Source organism: Moschus berezovskii, chromosome 2 (assembly GCF_049115385.1).
Source record: "Moschus berezovskii isolate FMDL1 chromosome 2, NW_MosBer_1.0, whole genome shotgun sequence".
Taxonomy (NCBI): Eukaryota; Metazoa; Chordata; class Mammalia; order Artiodactyla; family Moschidae; genus Moschus; species Moschus berezovskii.
This window is the reverse complement of record NC_142461.1, coordinates 46,446,345-46,473,421: the sequence shown is the minus strand read 5'-3', so window position 1 is coordinate 46,473,421 and position 27,077 is coordinate 46,446,345. Positions and strand designations below refer to the sequence as shown.

Sequence of the window (27,077 nt, the reverse complement as noted above, 5' to 3'; positions counted from 1 at the left end):
GTCTATTGAGTCAGTGATGCCATCCAACCATCTTATCCTCTGTTGCCCCCTTCTCCTCCTGCCCTCAATCTTTCCCAGCATCAGGGTCTTTTTCAGTGAGTTGGCTCTTTGCATCAGGCAGCTAAAGTATTGGAGCTTCAACTTCAGCATCAGTCCTTCCAATGAATATTCTCAGTTGATTTCCTTTAGGATAGACTGGTTTGACCTTGTGACAAGACTCGCAAGAGTCTTCCCCAGCACTCCAGTTCAAAAACATCAGTTCTTTGGTGCTCATCCGTACATGACTACTGAAAAAACCATAGCTTTGACTATATGGACCTTTGTTGGCAAAGTGATGTCTCTGCTTTTTAATAGTCTGTCTAAGTTTGTCATAGCTTTTCTTCCAAGGAGGGAGCATCTTTTAATTTCGTGGCTGTAGTCTCCATCCACATTGATTTTGGAGCCCAAGAAAATAAAATCTATAAAACTCACATTCATTCAAAAACCTATACACAAATTTTCATAGTAGTTTTATTTATAAATAAAAAAGTGGAATCAGCTCAGATATCCTTTGACAGGTAAATGGTTAAACTTCAATACCTTGCAATGTGACTTTGCAATAAAAAGGGATGAACTATGGCCTTACAACATGGGTGAATCTCCAGGGAATACACTGAGCAGAAAAAAGCTAATCCCAAAAGATTACATATTGTATAATCCAACTTATTATTGAAATTATAAGATTTAAGAAATAGAAGACATTAGTAATTGCCAGGGCTTGGGGTTAGGGATATAGGGAAAGGATGTAGGAAGGATATTATCTGTTTATAAAAGGGCAACATGAGAGATTCTTACAGCTTTTAGACTTGGTAGATACACAAACATACACAATTGATAAAACTATATAGAACTTAATATATACATAGATATACACACATGTGTGACAGTAAGGGGATTCCCTTTTCAGCAGCTCCTGACAGCTGGAGAATACCTTATAGACAAGCAAGATATTTCTAGTATGGCATGTGTATCAAATTTAGACCTATTCTCAGCACCACCCAACTCCACCATCAACTTATCAGTCCTCTTCTTTTCCACAGCATTCAGTGGGTTGCTAATTAAGGCAGGCTCAGTTTTACTGAGGTGTTCAAGAGACTATGAGACATCTTTTCCCACAGTGAGCCTTAATGTCTTGAGCTCTAAGTCTCATATCAGTTGAGGCACCAATAGATACAGCTCTGAAGAGATCTCTTCCAGTTCAAGACCCACCTGAAGAGTGGGATTTCCATGAAGGTCAAAGATCTCTCTGACAAAGAACTTGGGAACAGGTATGGTGAATTTCTACTCATACTTCTTGTCATTTAAAAAAAGAGGCAGAGGAAAAGGTCTGCAGAGGTCAAATGAGTGTTAACTTAATCAGCTCACAGGCCTCTCCTTTACTCTCCTGAACTCTTGGCCAGCTTGGCTTCTCTTTTGCTATATATGTTTCTTAAAGCTCCCTAAATGATTCTGATGTGCAACCAGATATGGGAACTACTGGTATAGGTCTTAAAGAAAATAAACTTTTACAATTATAAAACTTCTCAAACGAAAGTTACATTTCCTTTTTATTAGCCATCTTTCAAGCTAATTACATTTTACTTATTACATGATATACAACCACTGAACCAGTTTCAAAATGACAAATTCATATTTCAATTTATTCAGTCAGGAAACATGAAAAATAAATAATGAAGGTCCTTTTCCTCCCCTTCTTCTCTATTCTCTAAATTTATGTTTAAACCTGATAGATATTTTGTAACACTAAAGTTATGGCTTTTTTATTACTGCTTTTAAAGATAATGATTATAAATGCAACTAATCTGAAAAAAAGGAAATAAACTTTCACCTGTTGGTTTCTAGTTCATTATCTCCTTCACTGTAAAGACGATAATGCTATAGAAATTAATGTTTGGGTATAAACTGCAGATACAATTTTAACATTTTCCATAATCCTGAGAAATTTTTCAGTATTATATAATCAAAAATCAATTCCAAATACATCTGCACATATACAAAAATACATTTAAAAACAAGAATGGGAAAAATTCTAAATACTAGGTTATTACTCAGAAGGTGAGTTGGCACTATGAAGAGGCTTTGATTCCTTTATCAGGATATTCTTCCACATCTGAGGAGAACATCAACTCTGGGAGAGAAGATAAACAAATCATACTTAAAATGATTTCCCAGCATCTCATAAAGAGTTTTATAACTTACTAATGAACAGTCTTAAAATATTGACATATTATATAATAGAATTATAATTCTTTGTTATAAATTATTAAATTCTTTATATTATATATTATATTATTATATTATATAATTCTTACTTAGTACAAGTAAGATTTCTTGATAGTGACCTCTGAGTTTTATTTTTTTTAATTTTTATTTAATAAATGGTACAAAGCACAATGCCATAAACATTAACAGTTAAAATTTCACTAAATGAAAATAATACTGTAGAATACACAGTTGCAAAAAGCTACATTAAGTTATTCTACAACTGCCTCAAGCTGCAAAAAGAAAAAAACCCAATGCCATACCTAAGTTACCCTCTCTCAAAATAATGCCATTTATATTATAAACCACAAGCTCCCCATCAAAAGATGGGAACTGCTTTTGTTAATTCATATATATATATATGACTGTATCACTTTGCTATACACCTGAAACAACCATAACACTGTAAATAAAATATAGTACAATATGAAATAAAAATAAGTAACAGATCTTTGGGGCTTTACACTGAGTTAGCGTTCCCATCAGAGGGATAACAGCACCACAGCCACACTGAATCCTCATGAAGGAGGCACACGAATGACTGGATTACAAGAGTTACAGGAATGAGAGCTGCTCATTTCCCAGAAACTACAGCTCACAGAAAACCAACAAAGGCACGAGATACAGACCATTCACTTATGAATGTGTAAAACTCAAGAAAGTCCACATCACTCCTACAACATGTCGAAAGTGCCTCAGAATTCACACAATACCAACTTTCTCATGGTTCTGGTTAAATTACATATACCAGCTTATAACAAATGGCAAAATCTGTAACTCTGTTCAAAGTTTTAAAAGATTACTTAAGAATAGTTTCTTGTATTTCTATGCCACCTTTATATTTCTGGTTTCTCATTTCTTAATTAGTAAATTCAGCATGCAGGTTCTATCCCAGGCTAATTTATATATTTAAAAGATGAGCTATTGACAAACGTACAAGTTTTGCATTTTGAGATACACAAGTTTTTAATGCATTGTAACTCCTGAAAAATAAAACATATATAATAGAGACAATATAATAACTCACACCAGGAAGTTTAAGTCACTTAGAGAATCCAGGATCATTAAACGGCTAAAGAAGTCTAATTCTATAGTGATCAAGATAATCTAAAATATAGGACACAGACATAGAGGACCTGAACTAAGATCAGGTGTGTGCCAGCAAAGTTTAAATATGTGACCCCATTTAATCACCATAAACTCCCTTTAAGTGAGTATTATCTTCCTCATTTTATATTTCCTTTTTCTTTTATCCATATGGAAATGCTATTTGACTCACATAACCCTAAAAGAGAGCAGGATTCTGGAGATATAAATAACATACACTTTGTGATTAAGATTGAATACTGCATAAGCCAGCTGAATTAGCTTCAATCCCAGTGGAGAATGTTATTAATTGGCATTTCGACATTTAAACTATCACTAAGCTAGTCCCATAATTTACTAAAATACCAAGAAATATTAAAAAAAAGAAAAGAAAACTTTAGGAACTTAGTAAAATAAAGTCCCCTGATATAAATATTAGATGAAAAAAAAATTCTTTGAATGATGAAAAACTCCACCAAGTTAAAGAAAAACTGCAAACTACCTAAAGCCTAAGAAGATTTTTTAAAATATTTAAAATATATCTAAAAGGAATAATAAGGTTGGGGGCGGGAGGAGAAGGGGACGACCGAGAATGAGATGGCTGGATGGCATCACCGACTCTGTGGACATGAGTTTGAGTGAACTCCGGGAGTTGGTGATGGACAGGGAGGCCTGACGTGCTGTGATTCATGGGGTTGCGGAGAGTCGGACATGACTGAGCGACTGAACTGAACTGAAACTGAACTGAACTGAACACAAGAAAAGGTACATTCATGAATGAAAACACACAAGATTACATTTTTTGTCTTGGTTTTTACAAATGAAATGTTGGAAAGATTCTCAGTTCCAAGATTTCTGAAACACAGGCTATAATCAGTTGATCAAATTGTAGTTAAATGCTTTGTTTAACAAATCAAGAATAAAATAATAGCCAAAATCCAGAAAAAGGCAAAGAGATTCAAGGGTGAAACTGTGGAACATTTACCAGGAAACACAACTTACAATACAAATACTAAGCTGTTCTCAGAGCAATGCTGAAAGACTAGCAGTTTGCAAATGTGATTCTTCTTCAGGTGTTCCAAAAGGGATCTGAGGACTACAGATTAGTAAATCTCACTTTACTCTGGGCACACTAAAGATTGCTAAACACTTCATTAGACAATGAAGGGTTAAGAATTTGTGCCAGGTAGAGGAGGAGGTAAGAATATATTCACTTGAATGTGTGTCTATCAGAGGCTAACAGATGAAGCATATGATTTATTTCAAATTTATGTGCTTCCCGAGAGGCTCAGCGGTAAAGAATCTGCCTGCAATGCAGAAAACACAGCAGAAGCTGCAGGTTCAACCCCTGGGTTGGGAAGATCCCCTGGAGGAGGAAATGGCAACCCACTCCAGTATTCTTGCTGGGAAAAGCCCATGGACAGAGGAGACTGGAGGGCTATAGTCTATAGGTTCACAAAGGGTCAGACACGACTTAGCAACTGAGCAGCAAGAGATACTTTGATCAGAAAGAGACTAAGAGAAAGGAAGAGCAAAGACTTTCTATAAAATACCTGAAAGGGTCCAAGAAAAGAAATATCTCCAAAACATGTGGAAACCCTCACTAAGTGCTCCAAGAGTCCAGCTCTCCTATCCACGCCTCTGTTTTTTGCACCATTCAGTTTCACCACTTTATTGCTTTACATCTTGGGTTATTTTAAATGCATCTTTGTTATTGAAATGCTATAATACTATAAAGTATAAATGACATAATGCTATATCCATTAAAAGAAGATTTATGAAGTCATTATAGAAGATTTTATGATGTACTTATACTATTTTTTTCTTTAATACCTTCACTAAGATCCATGCCTGGCCTGTAAGACAAAAAAAGCCAAGATAACCCAACCAGAAGTGCCACCACCAGATTCACCACAATCCATGGCTGGAGAACCTGCTCTTCAATTCCTTCTGCCCTAGAGGTACAGAAATACTCATCAGAAATGTCTTCATTGTGATCCATATATCCAGATATGTCTATTTTATAAACTTAAAAAAAAATTAGCCATCCTTATCTAGAGGAATAACAAGCATAAAATATAACTTCCCTATGAAATACACTCGGAGAAGGCAATGGCAACCCACTCCAGTACTCTTGCCTGGAGAATCCCATGGACAGAGGAGCCTGGTAGGCTACAGTCCATGGGGTCGCAAAGAGTAGGACACAACTGAGCGATTTCACTTTCACTTTTCACTTTCATGCCTTGGAGAAGGAAATGGCAACCCACTCCAATGGTCTTGCCTGGAGAATCCCAGGGACAGAGGAGCCTATTGGGCTGCCGTCTATGGGGTCACACAGAGTTGGACATGACTGACGTGACTTAGCAGCAGCAGCAGCAGCAGCATGAAATACACTATATATATCATGAGAATTTTAAAACCGTAACTTAAAAGATTTAAAACACTGTTTACAAAACATTTCATTAAAAATGCAAGAGTATATAACAATAGTTATCCATTAACCAACAGAATAGGGGGTTTTTTTGGCCACAATTTTAGAAACAAAAACAAGGCCCTCATTACTATTTATAGATGAAAACAAGTAAAAGAGTGAAAAAACAAGAATAGCACCATTCCACCCACTGTTGCTATTATTACGATCAACAGTTACTAGTGCTATTATGAATTCTTACCAGAGGCTACCGTTAACAGAAGAAGGTGTGTAAAGGTGGATTCTGTCACTTGTCATTTGTTGACTCAGAGATAATATAAGAGCAGTAAAGTACACTGAGAAAAGACAAATGAATTACTAATAATGTATTTTTAACAACCCAGTTTGTTTGGAATTTATAAATAACTTTAAGGTAAAAAATAATCTGAGCTTTGGGAAATGATGACACAAAAAAATTTCATTTGGTCAATTTCAATAGGCTGGATAGTCTTGCATTATTTTTCAGTACAGATAGAGAAGGGTCTTTAGATACTCACTATTTAATCATTAGACTGACAAGAATCTAGAAGATCATTTAAGAAATTAAATGATTTAAGGTCCTAAAATTAGTTTTATTAATATTCTCATAATTAGAACAAAATTTACTCCAAATTACCAAAAAGGTTAAAAAAAATAGTATTTGTTACTAAAATGCCCTATCAGCCCTATTTGTTTAATGTCAAGTAGAAAACACAAAAGTTAAATATTAAGTAATACAGAACAATAAACTTTAAAAAGTTAGATAACCTCTACTGAAAAATAATTCTAAACCTCCACTGAAAAATAATTCTATCAAAATTATACCTACCATAGTTTAATTACAAATTCCACTGAATATTGACATGAAATGTTTATAAGTAGCAATAATATAAAATCATTTAAAAAATAAAATTATACTTTTTTTCTGATTCAAATTTATACAATTATCGAATTATTTACTTACAGAAAGATGCTAAAGCTCTTGGATCCAGAGCAAGAAAATTTCGGATTGCTACTGATGTTTTAGCAAAGTCAATCCTAGAAAATACAACAGCTTCTTGTCACAGTATAGTTGTAAACTTCTTACAAAACTGTACAAAACTATAGTCTCTAGACAACAGTTTCTTTCTTCTGTATTTTAATGCTACCACATGTACTGTCTAGTATGAAGCTTTAAGTAGCTACAGTTTATACTTAACACACATGAAAGAATCTTATTTACAAAGGCCACATAAAACATTTAACTAAAAGACTATTTTAATCATCATTCCTTTAGCATTAAGAAGAAACAAACTTGATCAGCCATTTCATTATATTCTACTTCCTTTTATTACTCATATTATTGAGTGATAAGCTGTTGTTTTCTTAGTGGGTTAAATTGTGTTCCTAAGAAGACTCTTGAGAGTCCCTTGGACTGCAAGGAGATCCAACCAGTCCATTCTAAAGGAGATCAGTCCTGGGTGTTCATTGGAAGGACTGATGCTAAAGCTGAAACTCCAATACTTTGGCCACCTCATGCGACGAGTTGACTCACTGGAAAAGACTCTGATGCTGGGAGGGATTGGGGGCAGGAGGAGAAGGGGACGACAGAGAATGAGATGGCTGGATGGCATCACCGACTCGATGGACATGAGTTTGAGTGAACTCCGGGAGTTGGTGATGGACAGGGAAGCCTGGCATGCTGTGATTCATGGGGTCGCAAAGAATCGGACATGACTGAGCAACTGAACTGAACTGAAAAAGACATATTGAACTTCTAAACCCTGGAACCTGTGAATGTGACCCTATTTGTAAATAGAATCTTTATTGATGCAGTCAAGATGAGGCCATTACAAGGGGCCCTAATTCAATAAGACTGGTGTCTTTACAAGAAGAGATACAGATCCATGGACACACAGGTAAGATTGTCATCTGATAACTGAGGGAGAGGCTTCAGTAAAGAATCTACAAGCCAAGGAACACCAAGGACTGCCACTGGAAGCTAAGAAACAGGCAGGAATAGACTCTCCATGGATCCGTCTAAAATGAAACCAACCTTGCCAACACCTTGGTTTTAGACTTTTAGATTCCAAACCTGTGAGAGAACACATTCCTGTTGTTTCAAGCCACCCAGTTTTTGGTATTTTTGTTACAGCAGCCCTAGGAAACTAATATAATACCCAGAGTCTTGACTATACCTGATTCAATTCATTGGAAGATGTTTGGGTCTTCTTTTTTTTTAACTTTTTATTTTGTATTGAGGTATAGCCAATTAACAATGTTGTGATAGTTTCAGGTGAATAAAGAAGTGAAGTGAAGTGAAGTGAAGTGAACTCGCTCAGTTGTGTCTGACTCTTTGCGACCCCATGGACTGTAGCCTACCAGACTTCCCCATCCATGGGATTCTCCAGGCAAGAATACTGGAGTGGGTTACCATTTCCTTCTCCAGGGGATCTTCCCGACCCAGGTATCGAACCCGGGTCTCCCGCATAGGAGGCAGACACTTTAACCTCTGAGCCACCAGGGAAGCCCGAATAAAGAAGGGACCCAGCCAAACATATACATGTATCCATTCTCCCCAAGCCCCTCTCCCATCCAGGCTGCCATTGTGCACTGTGCAGAGTTCCATGGTCTATACAATAGGTCCCTGTTGGTTATAGTTACAGCAGTGTGTGTGTTTGGAACTTTTTGAGTTGATTATATTTGGATGAAATTTTGGATTTAGAGTTGATGTTAGAATGGGTTAAGACTTGGTGGTATGTTTTTGCTCACAATAGTCCCATCTTGTCCCCCCGAAAAAGAACAGAAACAGAATGGCTCTTTAAAAGTCAAAATAATATTAATATCCTGTAATTCTATTTTGAAAATGTCATAGTTTGTCAGGGACACATTTTGCTCAACACTTCCTTCTGAAGAAAGTTAGAGAGGCCTACGGTCATAACAGTCTTACCTGTCAAAGGCTGAAACGGTACTCAGAGCCAAAAGCAAGTAGAGAAGACTCTGGAATGGATATGCTAATGTCTTGTATTGTTGCAGAAGGTTTGAGAAGTCAGAAAGCTCATCTCCTGCCAGAACATAGATCACAACAATGTTCCACACGGCACAGCCAGCCAGGAAGCCATGGGAGAAGACACCAATCATCCTGAATAGAAAACGGTTTTGTTAACATACACAAAGGACTAAAGCAAAAAGCTCTTTCTTCAAATTACTTCACGTGTAAGAATAAAGTTCAACATTTCACAAAAAGTAAAAACAAGCTTTTCTTTTCTTTATACTAATAGGCAGATTATTTAACTCTAATTGAATGTTTGAAAAATATATTCACCCACCATTTTGTCAATTTTTTAACAGTATTGAACAATCAACACTTAAAAAAAAAAAATTGTGGAACATTTGTCTTAAGAAAAGTCCAAAAAATCAGTCACCGGAAAGCCCGATGCACTGACAGTGCAACATCTCTGGTCGTCCAGGAAGGTTTCATGTCCATCGACACATCGATCTTTTCTGTGGTCTTAATCAACTCTGAACGATCAGCAGCCTGGAATCGCCCTAAGAACACAACACACAATTAAAAACAACTCACAACAGAGAACCCTGGTGATCTTTCTTGTTATTCCACATTTAAGAACCCTCATGTTGAGACTGAAATTTTACTGTTTTCTTGTCTAAAAATTCTCCTTGATTTGGCTATTTCAGAAGTCTCTTTTCTCTCAGTTGCTAAAAACATACAATGTTTTAATCTTGAAGAGAAGTAAATGATGTCCACGTACTTTCTTCTCAACCCAAAACAGATGTTAAAGTAGCAGTCCTGGAAATCAAGTTATTTAATGAAATACAACAATGAACTTGTAATTCAGAATGAAGTCTGGAAACCTTTAACATGATACAGTCTAAAAGATTCTAATTTAGAGATTATTACAAGTATTAAAGTGTAAATCCTACCACTATAAAGGTAAGTCAATATTTGAAAACATTTCAAATTTCTCAGGAAAAGATGCCAGCGTATGCAGTATGGCGTTCTGTGATGACAGAAAAGAAACGGACTGTTTCATACACTGGTCTTAAGAAGATTCCCATGGAAACTGTCAGTTCAAGGGTCAGAACTCAATACTATGAGCAGAGCTTTATGCTTCTACTGCAGACAAGGAGGCTCCTTCTCATTCATCAGCCAATCTACAAATGGACCTCAGGAAACTGGAAAGTTTCCATTATCTTTGCCAAACCTGGCTGTCAGCCACTTTGGAGAAGGAAAGACAGAAGTGGGATACCTAATGTTCCCAAAGAAAAAGCAACTGCTGGGCAAATCACTGGTACGTTTCATGGTCAACTACTTTACTAAGGGAAGGTTCTGTGCTACAGGAAGCAAGAATAAAAATGAGGATTGTGTGATATTGCTTGAAAATCAATTCAGTTCAGTTCAGTCGCTCAGTCGTGTCAGACTCTTTGCGACCCCATGAACCACAGCACGCCAGGCCTCCCTGTCCATCACCAACTCCCAGAGTCCACCCAAACCCATGTCCATTGTGTTGGTGATGCCCTCCAACCATCTCATCCTGTCATCCCCTTCTCCTTTTGCCCTCAATCTTGCCCAGCATCAGGGTCTTTTCAAATGAGTCAGCTCTCTGCATCAGATGGCCAAAGTATTGGAGTTTCAGCTTCAACATCAGGCCCTTCAATGCTTGAAAACAGACCAAAGCAAATTAAATGGCCACATGGTATACTAGTCCTGCTGCTTGCTGCGTGCATGCTCAGTTGTGTCTCTCTTTGCAAGCCGATGGACTGTAACCTGCCAGGCTCCTCTAACAGCCCTTAACTAGAAGTCATGAAACTTTGGTTCGAGTCCCAATTCTGTACTAATCAACTGTGAAACCCTGGGTGAGCCCGCCTCTGTGGGTCACAGGTTTCTCACTGGCCAACAACGCCAAGATCCCCTAAGTGGGCTCTTAAGGAATCAGAATCCTAAAACAATTTACGCAAAATCTAAGTTGTAAATTTTAAGGGTTAACCTTTACGTTTTAGAAGAGTTCTTTAGGCAGCATGTTCACAGCATATCCATGGGACTAATATATGGTTATGATGATGCTTTCAGTAGGTTTTTCTTAAACTCCACAAATGTAGTGTTATAACCAATGTGTGCTATATAGAATGTCAGAACTATTTTCTGAAAGAAAATATAGCTAAAATGTTGTATTTTTCATTTAATATGGTAATACTATCATGTATTTTATCTTATTTATTTTTAATGATAGAATTTATATCATTACTTGCTCCACCACCAATATCACTACCAATTGCAGAAACCTGGTAAAAGTACAACAGAGAATAGAGAAATGGATGGGGGGAGAGGGAGGGTTTTTAAATTACCAATCATCTCATAACCTAGAAACAACCAGCATTAACATTTTAGCATATTTTCTTCTAGTCTTTTGTTCTATGCATTTCCCTATAGTTCAAATCTAACTACAAGTATGCATGTTTACTTTTCATTAGCATCTTACCATAAAGTGAAAAATTCTCCCTAAACATTATTTTTAGTGGTGCAGAAGATTTCATTGTATAGATATGCCATAAACTGTCTGAAATCACTCCCCTTCTGTTTTACATTTAGGTTTTTTCCAGTTTTTTGCCCTCGTTAATAACAATGTGACGATTAGCTTTATGTATAAATTTTTATCCATATTTTTATTTATTTCCTTAATTCAGATTTCCAGAAGTATAATATAGGTCAAAGGATATCCTTGTATAATTCTTAAAGGGTTCATGTTCCAAAACAAGGACCTACTTACTGCTTTTTTCCACAAACACTTTGCCTACAGGCTGGCTAATGCCCATGGGTGCAGTGAATACAGATTGTTGTTCTGGACTACTTTGCTCGTCAGTAATTATGTCTTCATCTTCAACTCCTAGTTCATTGGCATAATGTAATTGCGCTGGCTGGGTTTTCCTGTAATCAAGGAGAATGTAAGAGAAATGGATGATTTCTGACCTTTTATAGACCCAAATAAGGAGGTTCTTACAAGTCTAATGGAAGGAACCCTGGATTTGGAGTCAGAAAATTTCGTTTTTACTCAAATGGATCAGGTACAGCAAGTCACTTACATTTCTGTGGGCCTCAGTTTTCTCATCTGGAAAATGAAGTGACTAAACTAGATTTGAAAGGTTCTTTATAGACTTAAAATTATATGATTCTATACAGATACTGATCACTATGTGTAGGGTCATTTCCAAATATGAACACAGTGTTATATAACTTTCAGTATACTTCTTTAAAGTATACCATTCTATTCTACCTGGGATTTAATTTCCTATGAAATAAACATTTTATGTATTGTTAGAATAATCATAATTTTAATTCTATTAATATGAGAAAATATATAATAGCCTACCTTATTATATCACCTTTAATTTTTAATCTTTAATATATAATATTTTTACTACTTATATAAAATCTTCCTATTTGTGTTCCTCTTCTTTGGATACAGCTCCTAAAATATTTTACTTAAATATAATATTTTACTTTTCTCAGTGGGCTTACTCTTTTCAAAGTTATCCTTAGACTAGTTTAACTAATACCTTTGTAATACTACTTATCCTACAGACACACAACTGCAAGTATTTAATAAGACTTAGAAGCTCCTGTTTGGGAGCTCCAAATTAAGCATCAGGATATCTCTGCAGAATATTTAGAAGGACAAATAAATCCTTACTTCGTCTTCCTTCGAGGTTTCTGAATAACTGGCTCCTCATCTGGCTCCACATTGATACCATTTTCATTTGGTAATAAAGATGGACTAGCTGTTTTCTTCTGGGTAAAGGCAGTCTCCAATTCTGAAAATAAAGCAGATTAAGTTTTTAAATAATTATGATGCAAAAAAGAAAAGTAGCATGTAAGACTTCTGTAAGACAAAAGAACTTTAAGAATTCTAATTGGTCCCTGATTTTTTTCACCATCTTATTAATCTTTAATTTTTAAAATTTTATACCTCTAAACACTCAACAGAAAATCTGAAATAATGATGCCAAACAACATGAAAAAAGAAAAATTAAGTCATCCAACATTGAGGGTGTGTCAGAGCTCCAAGATTACCTCCAAGTTCTATGATCACTCAACGGACTCACAAGTCATTTACACTCACAGTTACAATTTATTACAGGAAAAAGACACAAAACACAATCAGAAGAAGGAAAAAGCTCATGGAACAAAGTCCCAAAGAAACCAAGTCCAAGTTTCCAAGAGTCCTCTATCAGTGTTCTTCCAGCAACAAGTTGTGATGACACATGTGTTCCTTTCTCTTCCAGGGAAGCTGATCAGTCACTTAGCAGCCAGGAATTTTACTGGGGAGTGATCACAGAGGCACCTCCTGCCAAACGCATACCAAAATTCTAGACGCCCAGAAGAAAAGCGGGTGCTCAGCATAAATCTCACTGTATGCATAAGTGCACAGTGAGCCACCCCGACAGATTATAGAGAAAGCTTTGTATCAGTGTAGAAAACTGTTGCATAGGAAGCTGGAATGTTATGTCCATGAATCAAGGTAAATTGGAAGTGGTCAAACATGAGATGGCAAGAGTAAACATTGACATTTTAGGAATCAGTGATCTAAAACGGACTGGAATGGGTGAATTTAACTCAGATGATCATTATATTTACTACCGTGGGCAAGAATCCCTTAGAAGAAATGGAGTAGCCATCACAGTCAACAAGAGTCTGAAATGCAGTACTTGGATGCAGTCTCAAAAACAACAGAATGATCTCTGTTCGTTTCCAAGGCAAACCATTCAATATCAGAGTAATCCAAGTCTATATCCCAACCAGTAATGCTGAAGAAGCTGAAGTTGAACGGTTCTATGAAGATCTACAAGACCTTTTAGAACGAACACCCAAAAGAGATGTCCTCTTCATTATAGGGGACTGGAATGCAAAAGTAGGAAGTCAAGAAACACCTGGAGTAACAAGCAAATTTGGCCTTGGAGTACAAAACGAAGCAGGTCAAAGGCTAACAGAGTTTTGCCAAGAGAACACACTGGTCATACCCAACACCCTCTTCCAACAACACAGGAGAAGACTCTACACATGGACATGACCAGATGGTCAATACCGAAATCAGATTGATTATATTCTTTGCAGCCAAAGATGGAGAAGCTCTATATAGTTAGCAAAAACAAGACACAGAGCGGACTGTGGCTCAGATCATGAACTTCTTATTGACAAATTCAGACTTAAATTGAAGAAAGTAGGGAAAACAACTGGACCATTCAGGTATGACCTAAATCAAATCCCTTATGATTATACAATGGAAGTGAAAAATAGATTCAAGGGAATAGATCTGATAGACAGAGTGCCAGAAGAACTATGGACAGAGGTTCGTGACATTGTACAGGAGGCAGTGATCAAGACCATCCCCAAGAAAAAGAAATGCAGAAAGGCAAAATGGTTGTCTGAGGAGGCCTTACAAATAGCTGAGAAAAGAAGAGAAGCTAAAGGCAAAGGAGAAAAAAAAAGATATAAGCAGAGTTCCAAAGAATAGCAAGGAGAGATAAGAAAGCCTTCCTCAGTGATCAATGCAAAGAAATAGAGGAAAACAATAGAATGGGAAAGACTAGAGATCTCTTCAAGAAAATTAAGACATACCAAGGGAACATTTCATGCAACGATGGGCACAATAAAGGACAGAAATGGTATGGACCTAACAGAAGCAGAAAATATTAAGAAGAGGTGGCAAGAATACACAGAAGAACTATACAAAAAAGAACTTCATGATCCAGATAACCATGATGGTGTGATCACTCACCTAGAGCCCGACATCCTGGAATGTGAAGTCAAGTGGGCCTTAGGAAGCATCACAACAAACAAAGCTAGTAGGTGATGGAATTCCAGTTGAGCCATTTCAAATCCTGAAAGATGATGCTATGAAAGTGCTGCACGTAATATGCCAGCAAATTTGGAAAACTCAGCAGTGGCCACAGGACTGGAAAAGGTTAGTTTTCATTCGAATCCCAAAGAAAGGCAATGCCAAACAATGTTCAAAGTACTGCACAATTGCACGCATCTCATATGCTAGTAAAGTAATGCTCAAAATTCTCCAAGCCCGGCTTTAGCAATACGTGAACGGTGAACTTCCAGATATTCAAGCTGGATTTAGAAAAGGCACAGGCACCAGAGATCAAATTGCCAACATCCGCTGGATCATCAAAAAAGCAAGAGAGTTCCAAAACAAACATCTATTTCTGCTTTATTGACTACGCCAAAGCCTTTGACTGTGTGGATCACAACAAACTATGGAAAATTCTTAAAGAGATGGGAATCCCAGACCACCTGACCTGCCTCCTGAGAAACATGTATGCAGGTCAAGAAGCAACAGTTAGAACTGGACATGGAACAACAGACTGTTTCCACACTGAGCAAGGAGTATGTCAAGGCTGCATACTGTCACCTTGCTTATTTAACTTATATGCAGAGTACATCATGAGAAATGCGAAGCACAAGCTGGAATCAAGATTGCCGGGAGAAATACCAATAACCTCAGATATGCAGATGACACCACCCTTGTGACAGAAACTGAAGAACTAAAGAGCCTCTTGATGAAAGTGAAAGAGAAGAGTGAAAAAGTTGGCTTGAAGCTCAACATTCAGAAAACTAAAATCATGGCATCCGGTCCCATCACTTCACGGCAAATGGGAAAATAATGGAAACAGTGACAGACTTTATTTTGGGGGGCTCCAAAATCACCGCAGATGATGACTGCAGCTATGAAATTAAAAGACACTTGCTCCTTGGAAGGAAAGTTATGACCAACCTAGAGAGAATATTAAAAAGCAGAAACATTACTTTGCCAAGAAAAGTCCATCTAGTCAAAGCTATGATTTTTCCAGTAGTCATGTATGGATGTGAGAGTTGGACTGTGAAGAAAGCTGATTGCCAAAGATTTGATGCTTTTGAACTATGGTGTTGGAGAAGACTCTTGAGAGTTGCTTGGACTGCAAGGAGATCCAACCAGTCCATCTTAAAGGAGATGAGTCCTGGGTGTTCACTGGAAGGACTCATGTTGAAGCGGAAACTCCAATACTTTGGCCACCTGATGCGAAGAGCTGGCTCATTTGAAAAGACCCTGATGCTGGGAAAGATTGAAGGCCCTGAAGCTGGAGGAGAAGAGGATGACAGAGGATGAAATGGTTGGATGGCATCACTGACTTGATGGACACGAGTTTGAGTAAGCTCTGGGAGTTGGTGATGCACAGGGAAGCCTGGCGTGCTGCAGTCCATCGGGTCTCAAAGATCGGACACGACTGAGCAACTGAACTGAACTGAAACAAACTGAGAAAACTGTTTACCTGCCAAGTTCCCAGATTCCAGTCAAGTGGCCCTACAGCAAGTAGGCCTGTCCAGTCCTGCCGAGTTAACTCTTTTCTAAACACAAAGCAGGCAAGTCAATGGAGCCTTCTAACCCACTAGCAACTCTTCCTGTCTGGAAATACAGGAAATGGCTCCCTGGAATGCCCACAAAGACCCTAGAAATCTGTTTTTAAAAGCACTTACAGCCTGGGCTGGAAATAGAAGCAGTACAGCCAACCTGCTGCACAAAACAAAAATGAAACCAACATGTAGGAAGCTAGGCCTGTCGTGGCAGGTGCGTTCTAGAATGGCAGTAAAGGTACTCTGTCCAGGACTTAGTTGGGATCTGAATTTTCTAAAAACTATCACTTTTATAAATAAATTTTCTCCTGAATTATAAAGCGAGGTATTTTGGTATCCATCTTGATTTTCAACTTTGTACCCTAACTGAACTACTGAGAGAGTAGTTTTAATTCAACTATCCTTATTTCCAGGAATGAAATAAACTGTTGGTAAAACTGTCTGAGGATCATTTCTGTCTCTTTTCCCCTCTTCTGCCCTCTCCTTCTTCTTTTACTGCCCCCCTGGCACTGTGGTATCCCACTTCAACTTGCCTTTCAAAACTGTGTTCCATTCTCCTGACTTTTCTAGTTCCTGCTCTCTACTCCTGTAATCTTTTCATCTAATAAGAATCTACTGTTTTCTAAGAAAACAAAGAAATAGTCTTGGGAACTATTTTTCAATAAACCATTCATTGGGACTAATGTTAGTGGGAGAAAGCTAATCTTACAATCTTTGTTCCTTCCTTTTTTTTTACTCTAATAAAATCCATTGTCATTTTTTAAATTATTATAACACTTACACATATGAAAATTTAGTAAACATAAAGAAAGAAAAATTTAAAAAATCATCTCTAATTCCTCCTTCTAAAAATCCTACCACTGTTGACACTTTGCTATATCCTTCCATTCTTTTTACTGTATGTGTGTGTATGTACATGTGTTCTGGATTGAATTGTGTCTCCTGAAAAAGATATACACAAGTCCTAATCCCCAATACCTGTGAATGAGACTAGAAATAGGGTCTTTGCAGATGTGATCAAGTTAATATGAAGTCATGCTGGATTAGGATGGGCCCTAAATTCAATGGCTGGTGTCCTTATAAGAAAAGCCAAATTTGGACACAGAAACACAGGGAAAAATGTGAAGATGGGGGCACAGAATGGAGTTATGCTGTTACAAGCCAAAGAATGCCCAGAACTACTGACAACCACCAGAATCTGGAAAAGGCTAGGGTGGATTCTTTCCTACAAACTTTAGAGGAAACATGGCCCTGTGGACACATTGATTTTGGACTTCTAGCCTCCAGAACTGTCAGAGACTAAATGTCCATTGTCCATCGGAAGCCACGCCAAGATCTAAACTTTCTCTCATAATCTGTACATATATTCCCTCATAGCTCAGTTGGTGGTGGCTTCCCTGGTGGCTCAGAGGGTAAAAGCATCTGCCTGCAATGTGGGAGACTCAGGTTCGATCCCTGGGTCAGGAAGATCCCCTGGAGAAGGAAATGGCAACCCAATCCAGTACTCTTGCCTGGAAAATCCCATGGATGGAGAAGCCTCATAGGCTATAGTCCATGGGGTCACAAACAGTAGGACACAACTGAGCGACTTCACTTTCACTTTTCAGCTCAGTTGGTAAAGAATCTGCCTGCAATGCAGGAGACCCCAAACGATACCTGGGTTGGGAAGATCCCCTGGAGAAGGGATAGGCTACCCACTCCAGTATTTGGCCTGGAGAATTCCATGGACGTCCATAGGGTCACAAGGAGTCAGACACCACTGAGCAACTTTCACTTCACTTCACTTCATGATCAAAAGAGATCCTCTAAAATATTCCTGACTTAACCCTCTGAAGTTACCTTAGCAATAAAAATTTTTAGCCAAAAAAAAAAAAGAAGAAGAAGAAACAACTGGATACGACTGGGGAAAACAGAAACAGACAGGTTTTTAATCATATCCCTCAAACCACAACTGTTGTCACAACCTAACCTTGGTTTCTTTACATACCAAGAGGTAGCCTTGTTTTCTTCTGCTTCCGTTGAACAGGAGCTTCTTGATGTTCTATGGAGTCTTTGGTTGGTGGCTCGCTGCCCTCAGGTGGCCTGTGAACAGCAGTCTGAACAAGACCTTCCGAAGAAGCACTAGCTACAGAGAAACAGAGTAGGGGGAAATGGGGATAACTTGAGCAGAGACTACTAACTCTCAAAAATATGGGGCAAGGGGAACTGGAGTGTTTCCTCTATAACGTCGTCTTCGCTCACAGAACTGACTGTGCCCCGAATCTTGATTCCCTCCCTCCTCACCGGCAACTTGGCTTCAAGTTGAAAAACCAAAGAAATGAGGGAACAAGGAAGACTGAGGAAGAAAGAAACCTGGGGACTAGAAAGAACAAAAGACAGGGAGCAGGAAAATTGCTTCTGAACTCTCAAAAACAGTGAAAACATGATAGAAACTGTCACCACGGGGAACTCTCTTACGCCTTGAGGATTATCAGCCTCTAAATAGCAACAGTTTAGTCCTTCATTTATAAATTAACACATGATAAAGTCATCACCGATAACTGGAATTAACAGAGAACTTATAAATCTCTCCCCTCATTAAATCTTTGAACAGATTTTGACACATTTTGGCAGATCTGAATTCTGCTTCATACATTCCCTTGCCAGTTTCTTCACAAAAGAATACAAATGAGTGAACAAATGAACAGATGTATTAGTATATTAGTATTATCAACAGTATTCAGCGAAATGGAAACTAAAATAAGCTACTTTTTGTCCACTAGGTTAACAAAAAAAATTTTTTTAAGTTGATATTTTCCAGCGTTCTCAAGGACTTAGCAAATGTGACACTCAAATTCTGTTTCTGGTACAAAGATAACTAAAGCTCTGTTAAAGGCGATTTAGTAGAAACTTTTATTAATAATGCATAGGTCCTTTCATCAGTTTCACTGCCAGCAATCCATCTTATAGAAATATCTCTTCTACCCCATCATCCACTATTTTATGTAGAAGAACTGCAAATTGTTGGAGTGAAAAATTGGAAATAACCTAATTGAACAACAACTTTAATAAAAGACAGCAATATATCCCTTTTGTAGAGAGCACTGATTTTTTTTTTCTTTTTTAACAAGAAAAACAGTTGGTAGCTGGGATAGAGCTGTACCTCTGTTCCCATAACTCAGTCTTTATTGCATTCTTCACCAGTGACCTTTTTAAGTCCATAAGTAAGACATGTCTGTACTTAATTGTGAGTACACTTTTAGAGCCTAGCATTTCAGCGAGTATCTTTGTGAATCTGCCTCTCTTTTCTTTTTGTTCCATGTCTGTATGTCTTTCTGTATACATCCATCTCCATTTTTCTCTTTTCTTACACCCACCATCTATTACTCCATTTATCAGGCAATGATAAGCTAATATAAGTTTCCTACCAGGTATATCGTAGGACCAGCTATGAGCTTTAGGACATTCACCCAGCAGTGGTGGACAGGACAAAGTAGGGTGGAAGGAAGCTAGAGGTACAGAGCAATGTCGGAGGCAACCCCAGTACCTCAGGTGAGAGGAAGAAAGGTGCTAGACTAACCATGGTTGCGGCAGTGGAAATGACAGCAGGAAAAATACATTAAAATTACTACATAAAAAGCAAGCTTGAGCTTCCCTGGTGGTCTAGTGGTTAAGAACCTACCTTGAAATGCTGGAAACATGGGTTCAATCCCTGGTCCAGGAAGATCCTACATGCTGTGGAGGAACTAAGCCCATGGACCACAACTACTGAGCCAGTGCTCTAGAGCCCACAAGCTGCAATTACTGAGCCCAAGTGCTGCAATCACTGAAGCCTGTGCACCTAAAGCCTGTGCTCCGAAGCAAGAGAAGCCACTGCAATGAGAAGCCCACGCACCGCAATGAAGAGTAGCCCCTGCTCACGGCAACTACAGAAAGCCCATGCACAGCAACAAAAACCCAGTAGAGCCAAAAATAACTAAATAAATAAAAAGAAAGAAGCAGTAGCAAGTTTGTGAGAGGCAGAAAGCAGAGTGAAAACAATAAAATTCAAAGGTGCCTCTGAGGTTTCCAGCCCTAGTCCCTGGGAGAGCAGGGGGGGTCCATGAACAAACCTTGTAGGTAAAAAAGTAAAGTAAGTAAGTAAGAAGTAAAACTTGGACTTTCCCCGGTGGCTCAGTGGTAAAGAATCTGCCCGCCAATGCAGGGGACACGGGTTTGATCCCTGTTCCAGGAAGATTTCACATGCTGTGGGGAAATTCAGCCCATGCACCACAACTAGTGAGTCTGTGTGCTCTAGAGCCTGTGCTCCACAAGAGAAGCCACAGCAATGAGAAGCCCACACACTGCACCTAGAGAGTAGCCCCTATCTGCCACAACTCGAGAAAGTCCACATGAAGCAACAAAGACCCAGCAGAGGCAAAAAAAGAGATCCCATATGCCACAACTAAGACCCAGTGCAGTCAAATAAATTAATAAATTTTTTTAAAAAAGAAGTAAAACTTATCATTGGAAGGAATAATAAATACTGAACATGCTGAGTTCAAGTTACCAGCAGAACATCCAAGATTATCAGTGAATAAGACAAAAAAAGTTCATAGAATTTGCTCATTATTAGAGTTTTAATACCTGGATGATATGGCCCTGACTTCAGACTCGTGTTCTAATGTAGATTCTCTGACTAGAATGAGGGATACAAGAACCTTGTGTCTCTAAATCCAGTATCCTGTTCAAGGGTCTGGAACTGATCACAGCTTAAGACAATGTATGTTATCTGGGGATAAAAGACCTCAAAGAGTTGTGGAAGTTAAGATGTGGGGCAGCACTACCCTTTATTCCACAAATGTTTCCAGATACTCCTCAGCATGCCCATTGCCTTATCCCTCATTACCATCAAGAATCCCACTGCTTCAGAGTGAACTTGATTCTATTTTTAACATAACAGTGACTTGGGACTGTTAGGGCCTTGCCTCTCTCTGATCTGTGATGTTTATCATGTCCAAGGTCCTGGAAAAACTTGTGATCCCACACAAGAAAGAACAACTTCTTACCAAGCGGGGTTTTCGTCCTGGGCTTCTTTTTCTTAGGACGACTAAGTGGAATATCATCTATAAAAGAGAAAGAACACCAGAAAAGGCTGCCTAAAAGTCAATGCAAGGAAGAGTCAAAAGGGAACTTTTAGTGGGGAAGACCTTTCCCTTCTCTTCCCTGGGTCCAGGCAACTTCTATACATTAGGGGAAGAAGGTGAGAAATTGACAAAGGAAGCCCATAGTGTAAACACAGGTAGCTCATGGCTGGTCAGTAAAGTTATAAACTGTGACAGAATGTGGGCTCATCAAATATTCATCTGATCCCCTACATTTCCCAGCCCCTTTGCACTGGGGCCTATGACTGGTTCTGACCAAGAGGCTGTGAGCAGAAGTGTTCTGTGCCATTTGGGAGCCAAGACGTTGAAAGAGCCAGTGAGTAACCCTCCAGCTTCCCCATCCCTTGCTGTGGCAACTGAGAGGGCCTCACGTTAAGATGGCAGAACTGCAGCATGAAAGTAGCTGAGATCACTGCATCATTAGTGAAGAGGGAGAGGAAGGTAACTGTCCTGGCTTGTTCCTACGATGGACTTTGCATTATCCAGAAAAATCCCTTATGATATTAAGTAACTGAGATTTGGGGGTTAGTGTGACATAACCCAGTCTATCCTGATGAAATGAGACAAAAGAAGATGTGGTCCCTATCACAGAACTATATGCAAGACCACAGTTATGTTCTAGGTGACTCCATTCAGGGATGAATGCTTTTTAACTTTTAAGGTCAAATATCAACCATATAACTAGTGTCACATAGTATCAGCCATCCTTTAAAAATGGCAGTCATAGGAGATTTAATGATAAAAAAAATTGTGACATTATAAAGTATACTATTCAGATTCAACTTTAAGGGAAAGTTAAGGGGAAAAAAACTTTCAAACATCAAATACTGTATTTAGAAAATTTTACATTAACAGAAAACTAACTCACCTTGAATAGCACTTTACATGACACCACCAAATTTAATCAGGACAGAGACAAAAAGAGAAACTCTATTAATTAGAAATCTATTAAACTGTCAGACTGTAAATTGACTTCTATCATTACAAATTTAAAATAAAATTAGCCTTCACAGAAAATCAGCTAGTTTACAAACTAGCTTATTATTTATAAGTAATAAGCTGTTTAATAAGACTAACAAAATAACTCCAATATTTTCTGAACCTACATATACATACTCCCTGTCTATTAATAAAGTGGATTAAACAGATTAAGAACTCTTATGTTGTCACTGATTAAAATCAGCTTAAACTCTGAGGAAACTATTCTCGCAAACAAAATAAGATCAGAATTCTGATCAACAAGTCATTAAAACATTCTGAATGGACCCAGTATACTAATATGTGGACATTCAGTCTTTGAAACAGAATGTTTAATTATAACTGTTATCTTAATGATTCAAGGATTTTTCATCTTTAAACTTGAGGAAGTCTTTTCTGAATTATTCTAATTGTGCAATGGTACTAGTCAATTTTTTTCACTTTATTCATTTGCATTTTTAAAACTAGATAATAAAATTACTGTGAATTATTTTTACCTTGGCACAGGTGGAAGGGCTCGTGGAGGACGCTATGGGAAAAAGACAGAAAACTGCTTGTAAGTAAAGACCTGGGAGCATCTTCATGTATTTCAAATTTTTGATAACCCTGTTCATCAAATGAAACCCAAGACATACTGATGAGAATCAGATGGGCAATTTTAATTTTTTCTATCACTTCTAGATTTCACATAAAATTCCTCCCTTCATATATTCCTCACTATCTACAGGCCAGGCACTGTTCTAAGCATTATGGATACATTAATAAACAGAACTGAGAGATCCTTGCTTTTATGCAAATTACATCCTAATGGTTAACTATTAGAAGATAACATTAAGCATATATATATATATATATATATATATGAATGAAGAATGCTGCTTTAGTTAGGAAAAGTCTCTCTGAGGTATTTGAACTGAGACCTGAATAAGAAAGGAGCCAAAGGGGAGCAAATACAAAATCTTTTACTGGAGATTAGGCTTGGAGAGTTTCAGATAAAAGAAGGCCAATAAAGGTGAAGCACGGTTATCAAGGCATGGGCAAATTAATTAGGAAGACCAACAGAAAGAACTTAGATTTTGCTTTAATTCAATGGGAAGCCAATGGAGGTTTTAAGTCACAGAGTAAAATATTAACATTTATATAGTAACGATTTAAAAATGTTACTAACACAACATAGTAACCTTTTAAAAAGTATACTCTGAATACAACGTGAAACACCCAATTTAGGGCAGGAAGAAAAAAATGCTAAATGTACTATAAATTTTCTACTTGACATGAACAAGAAAAGTGTTCACAATATTAATTGGCTGTAGGCCAATATAAAATAACACGTTTTTTAAGAAGTGCTTGCAGGTCACAGAAATTACAGTTAAGTAGCACTCTGGAATCTTTCAAAATAAAATACTAACAAATATGTCTAGTAATCAGTTTAATATTCCAAGAATCTCAAGCTGCTTGCAGAAGACATTGATTTTGAAGGGTTAAACTTTAAACAACTCATTGCTTGTTCCACAACTGTCCCATTTAGCTATCCATTCTTTCAAAAAGTGTGTTAATAAACATGCAACAAGATTAAGACATGGCCGGCTGTCTTAGCACTATCCAGTAGTCAAAACCGAACTGGCAAAGGATAGGTGTTGTTCCATCAGTCTACAAAACGGTATTGTTCTAAAGATGCTATGGGTCGTGTTCAACCAAACACTCAGTTCAGACGACAACTCCTCATTTCAAAAGTCCCGCAAAAATGACGTGTCATTCATCCAGAAACTCAACCTCTACGTTCCTCGAAAGTAGAACGGCTCAACTGAACTGAAAGTAACTAAGGCTCGCTTACCACCTGCTTCTTCCCCATTGCGTCTAAAGCTGGGCCCTCCAGCGGCCGCCGGCTCCAGGGCGCGGGTAACTCACAACCCGCCGGGGTTCACAGCCGCCTAGCGGGCCGCGCGCGCAGGAGCAATGCGTCATCAAGCTGCGCCGCACAGGCCGTCCTGACCCCCAGCCTCCACGCAGCAGGGTGGGAGCGAGGGGAAGCACGGACACCCGGCGTGGCCTTTCCGGGCTACTCCTGCCGGAAGGGGGGCGTTGGAGTCGGGGCCCCGGGAGGGGAGACTCCGGCGGGTGCGGGATAGCAATCGTGATTTCTCCCATAGTTTCCCAAATGGCTGCAGTGATTTGTTCGAGAGAAGTGAGAGAAGCCCAGGATTAAAAGTCCCTGCTGGCAAACAAATCTCTTTTCTGGGCAGCTAAAATGCTCTCCGGGAGGAGCTGATAAGGGCCTCACCGGCAGCCCCAGTACCCGCAGGGGTGGGGTCGGAGTGAGGCGGCGTCATGACAACCCCTTCACTCAGACCCCCGGAAACTTCACGCCTGGCTCTCCGCCCGGCTCTTGGAGTTCGGGTCCGGCGCTGGGAAGAATTTCTAGCCCCCGCTCCCAATCCCTATCCTGTGAGCGCCGAAGGGGCGGATGCGCGAGCTTCCAGACCGGGCTTCGCCCCTTCTTGTCCCCAGCAGGTCGGTGTCGGCCCCACGCCCCTCACCGCTCACCCGGTGGTCCTCCTCCACCCCGAGCCTGGAGTCGGCCCTCATGGCGCTGTGCCCGCCTGGGGGCCCTCGGCGCAACTGCTGCCGGCGGGAGCCTGGTTCCCCGCAACGCTGCAGCCTTCGGGACCGGCGGGAGGCGGGGGCTCTGCGTTGCGGGACTAGGCCGCCGCCCCCGGGCAGGTCTCCGCCCGCCTCCGCTTTGGCAGCCTTCGCGTTCCGACGCTTCGCGGTTGAGAGGCGCAAGCGTTTAGCCACCAGACCTAATGTTTAGGTTCGGGTATGAGTGAGATGGCTGGATGGCATCACCGACTCGATGGACGAGTTTAGGTGAACTCCGGGAGTTGCTGATGGACAGGGAGGCCTGGCATGCTGTGATTCATGGGGTCGCAGAGAGTCGGACACGACTGCGCGACTGAACTGATGAGTGTGTGTTGAAACAGGCAATTCTCAGATTTTCTCCAGTTGCTTACCCTCCATCCAAAGACGCACGACATAAAATCTGGGCTCACATAAGTGTTAAAAAATGACAGTTTTCTTCTTTTTGTTTGGTTGGGTTTCTGAGAAAAATAATGCTTGGTCACTTTAAATAGAAAACTACAGATATTTTGAAGCACACACTCAGTTTGCTCAATAATTAAGAAAGAGCAGATGGATGGCACGGGTATGTGGAAAGTTAGGGAATGATCCAGTAGTCCTGTATGAATGTGAGAGCTGGACCATAAAAGAAGGCTGAGCACCAAACAACTGATGCTTTTGAACTGTGGTGTTGGAGAAGACTCTTGAGTGTCCCTTGGATTTCAAGGAGATCAAACCAGTCAGTCCTAAAGTAAATCAATTCGTTGAAAGGACTGATGCTGAAGTGGAAGCTCCAATACTTTGGCCACCTGATGACAAGAACACTCTCATTGGAAAAGACCCTAGGAAAGACTGAGGGCAGGAGAAGGGGGCAACAGAGAATATAATGGTTGGATGGCATCACCGACTCAGTGGACAATTCCAGGAGAGTGAAGGACAGGGGAACCTGGCTGTCCATGGGGTCCACATGACTGAGCGACTGAACAACAAGGGAGTGATTCAGAAGGTGAACATATATAAGGGCAGGAAGAGCGACTGGAAGTCTCCGAGTTCGTGGAATAACATCCTCATCCCCGGAATAACATCCTCATCCCCTTGTTTTCTCAGATGTTGGTGTTGAGCACTAAAATTCATTGCTCTTTCCTAATTTAGGCATAAATGTAGATACTGGCTTTTGGCAAAATTAATGATTGCTACAGCCCTAATCAAAAGAATAATTTTTCTTTGTAGCTTAATGTGTAAAATGAGAGCAGTGCTGTTTCTGTAAGTTTTGATGTTAGAGGTGATTTGTATATTAATCCTTTCTTCTTGCAGTTAAACTGTGTACTTTTTGAAAAATCCACAGTTATAAAACAAGTTTCATAAGGCAAAATACAGTTTCTGAAATTAAATACAAAGTATTTTATTTAGGAAAGCTCTTTTATCTGAATCACACAAAGGCCACGTGAAATCTATGAAAGGTCTTCATACTCAGTGACTTAACATTGATCCCTACCAATTGCCGCATATAAGGTAAAGGAAAACATTTTTTTCCCTGAAATCCAAATAGATAACTCTACGTAACATACAAATTTATTTCAAATAAGATGAACAAACTGCAGCACTTTTGCAGCTGCACATATTATAATAGAGCAAATATGACACTGATGTTTTAGATTACAGCTGTTTTTCCAGCTCTAGGGAACAGTTGAACATTGTTAGAATTCCAGTATTAAGCAGAAGGCCTCTAAGATTCCGTATCAGAGGAAACCCATGTTGCTGGTACCCACTGAGACTCCTCCTGAGCCTTCTGAACTGCAGACAACAAGTGGGCACATGCATCTTGTAAGTTGTCATTCACAATCACATGATCAAAAAACTGGCCAAACTGAGTCTCCATTTTTTGGGCTAAATCCTCCATCTCTTGTAGATCTTCATCCTTTAGGAAAAATAGAAAAATATAAATAGCAAACTTAATGAGATGAATAGAAATAATAGGCAGTTATGTTGTTACACTCAGAACTGTAGCTGTTTATAAAAACAGGTCATGTAAATGTTCTCCACTCTAAACCACAAAACTTATGTTTCTGTGTTTAGTCTTACTTAATGTCTCCCAGATCAAGTTTTCATAAAGTTGAGTTAATAGTTTGTA

At 39.0% G+C, this 27,077-nt stretch overlaps 2 protein-coding genes across 2 annotated transcripts in view; both read right to left on the bottom strand.

Annotated features, from left to right (window-relative positions):
* TMEM237 (transmembrane protein 237) lies at nt 1–25,096 on the bottom strand. The gene is made up of 13 exons (XM_055398421.2): nt 24,875–25,096; nt 22,828–22,859; nt 22,221–22,231; nt 21,257–21,313; nt 18,217–18,354; nt 12,523–12,643; nt 11,602–11,759; nt 9,241–9,364; nt 8,766–8,957; nt 6,801–6,874; nt 6,060–6,153; nt 5,221–5,342; nt 1–2,167 (listed from the first exon to the last, which is right to left on the bottom strand). The coding sequence occupies exons 1-13, from the start codon at nt 24,914–24,916 to the stop codon at nt 2,106–2,108; spliced, it is 1,227 nt and encodes a 408-aa protein (XP_055254396.2). The 5' UTR covers nt 24,917–25,096; the 3' UTR covers nt 1–2,105.
* A 1,273-nt stretch (nt 25,097–26,369) lies between these two features.
* Nucleotides 26,370–27,077, bottom strand: part of MPP4 (MAGUK p55 scaffold protein 4) — a 38,483-nt gene continuing 37,775 nt past the window's right edge. Inside the window, exon 21 of the mRNA XM_055398420.2 lies at nt 26,370–26,864. Within this exon, the coding sequence (XP_055254395.2) occupies nt 26,673–26,864 (192 nt within the window). The 3' untranslated portion in view covers nt 26,370–26,672. The remainder of the gene's footprint in view (nt 26,865–27,077) is intronic.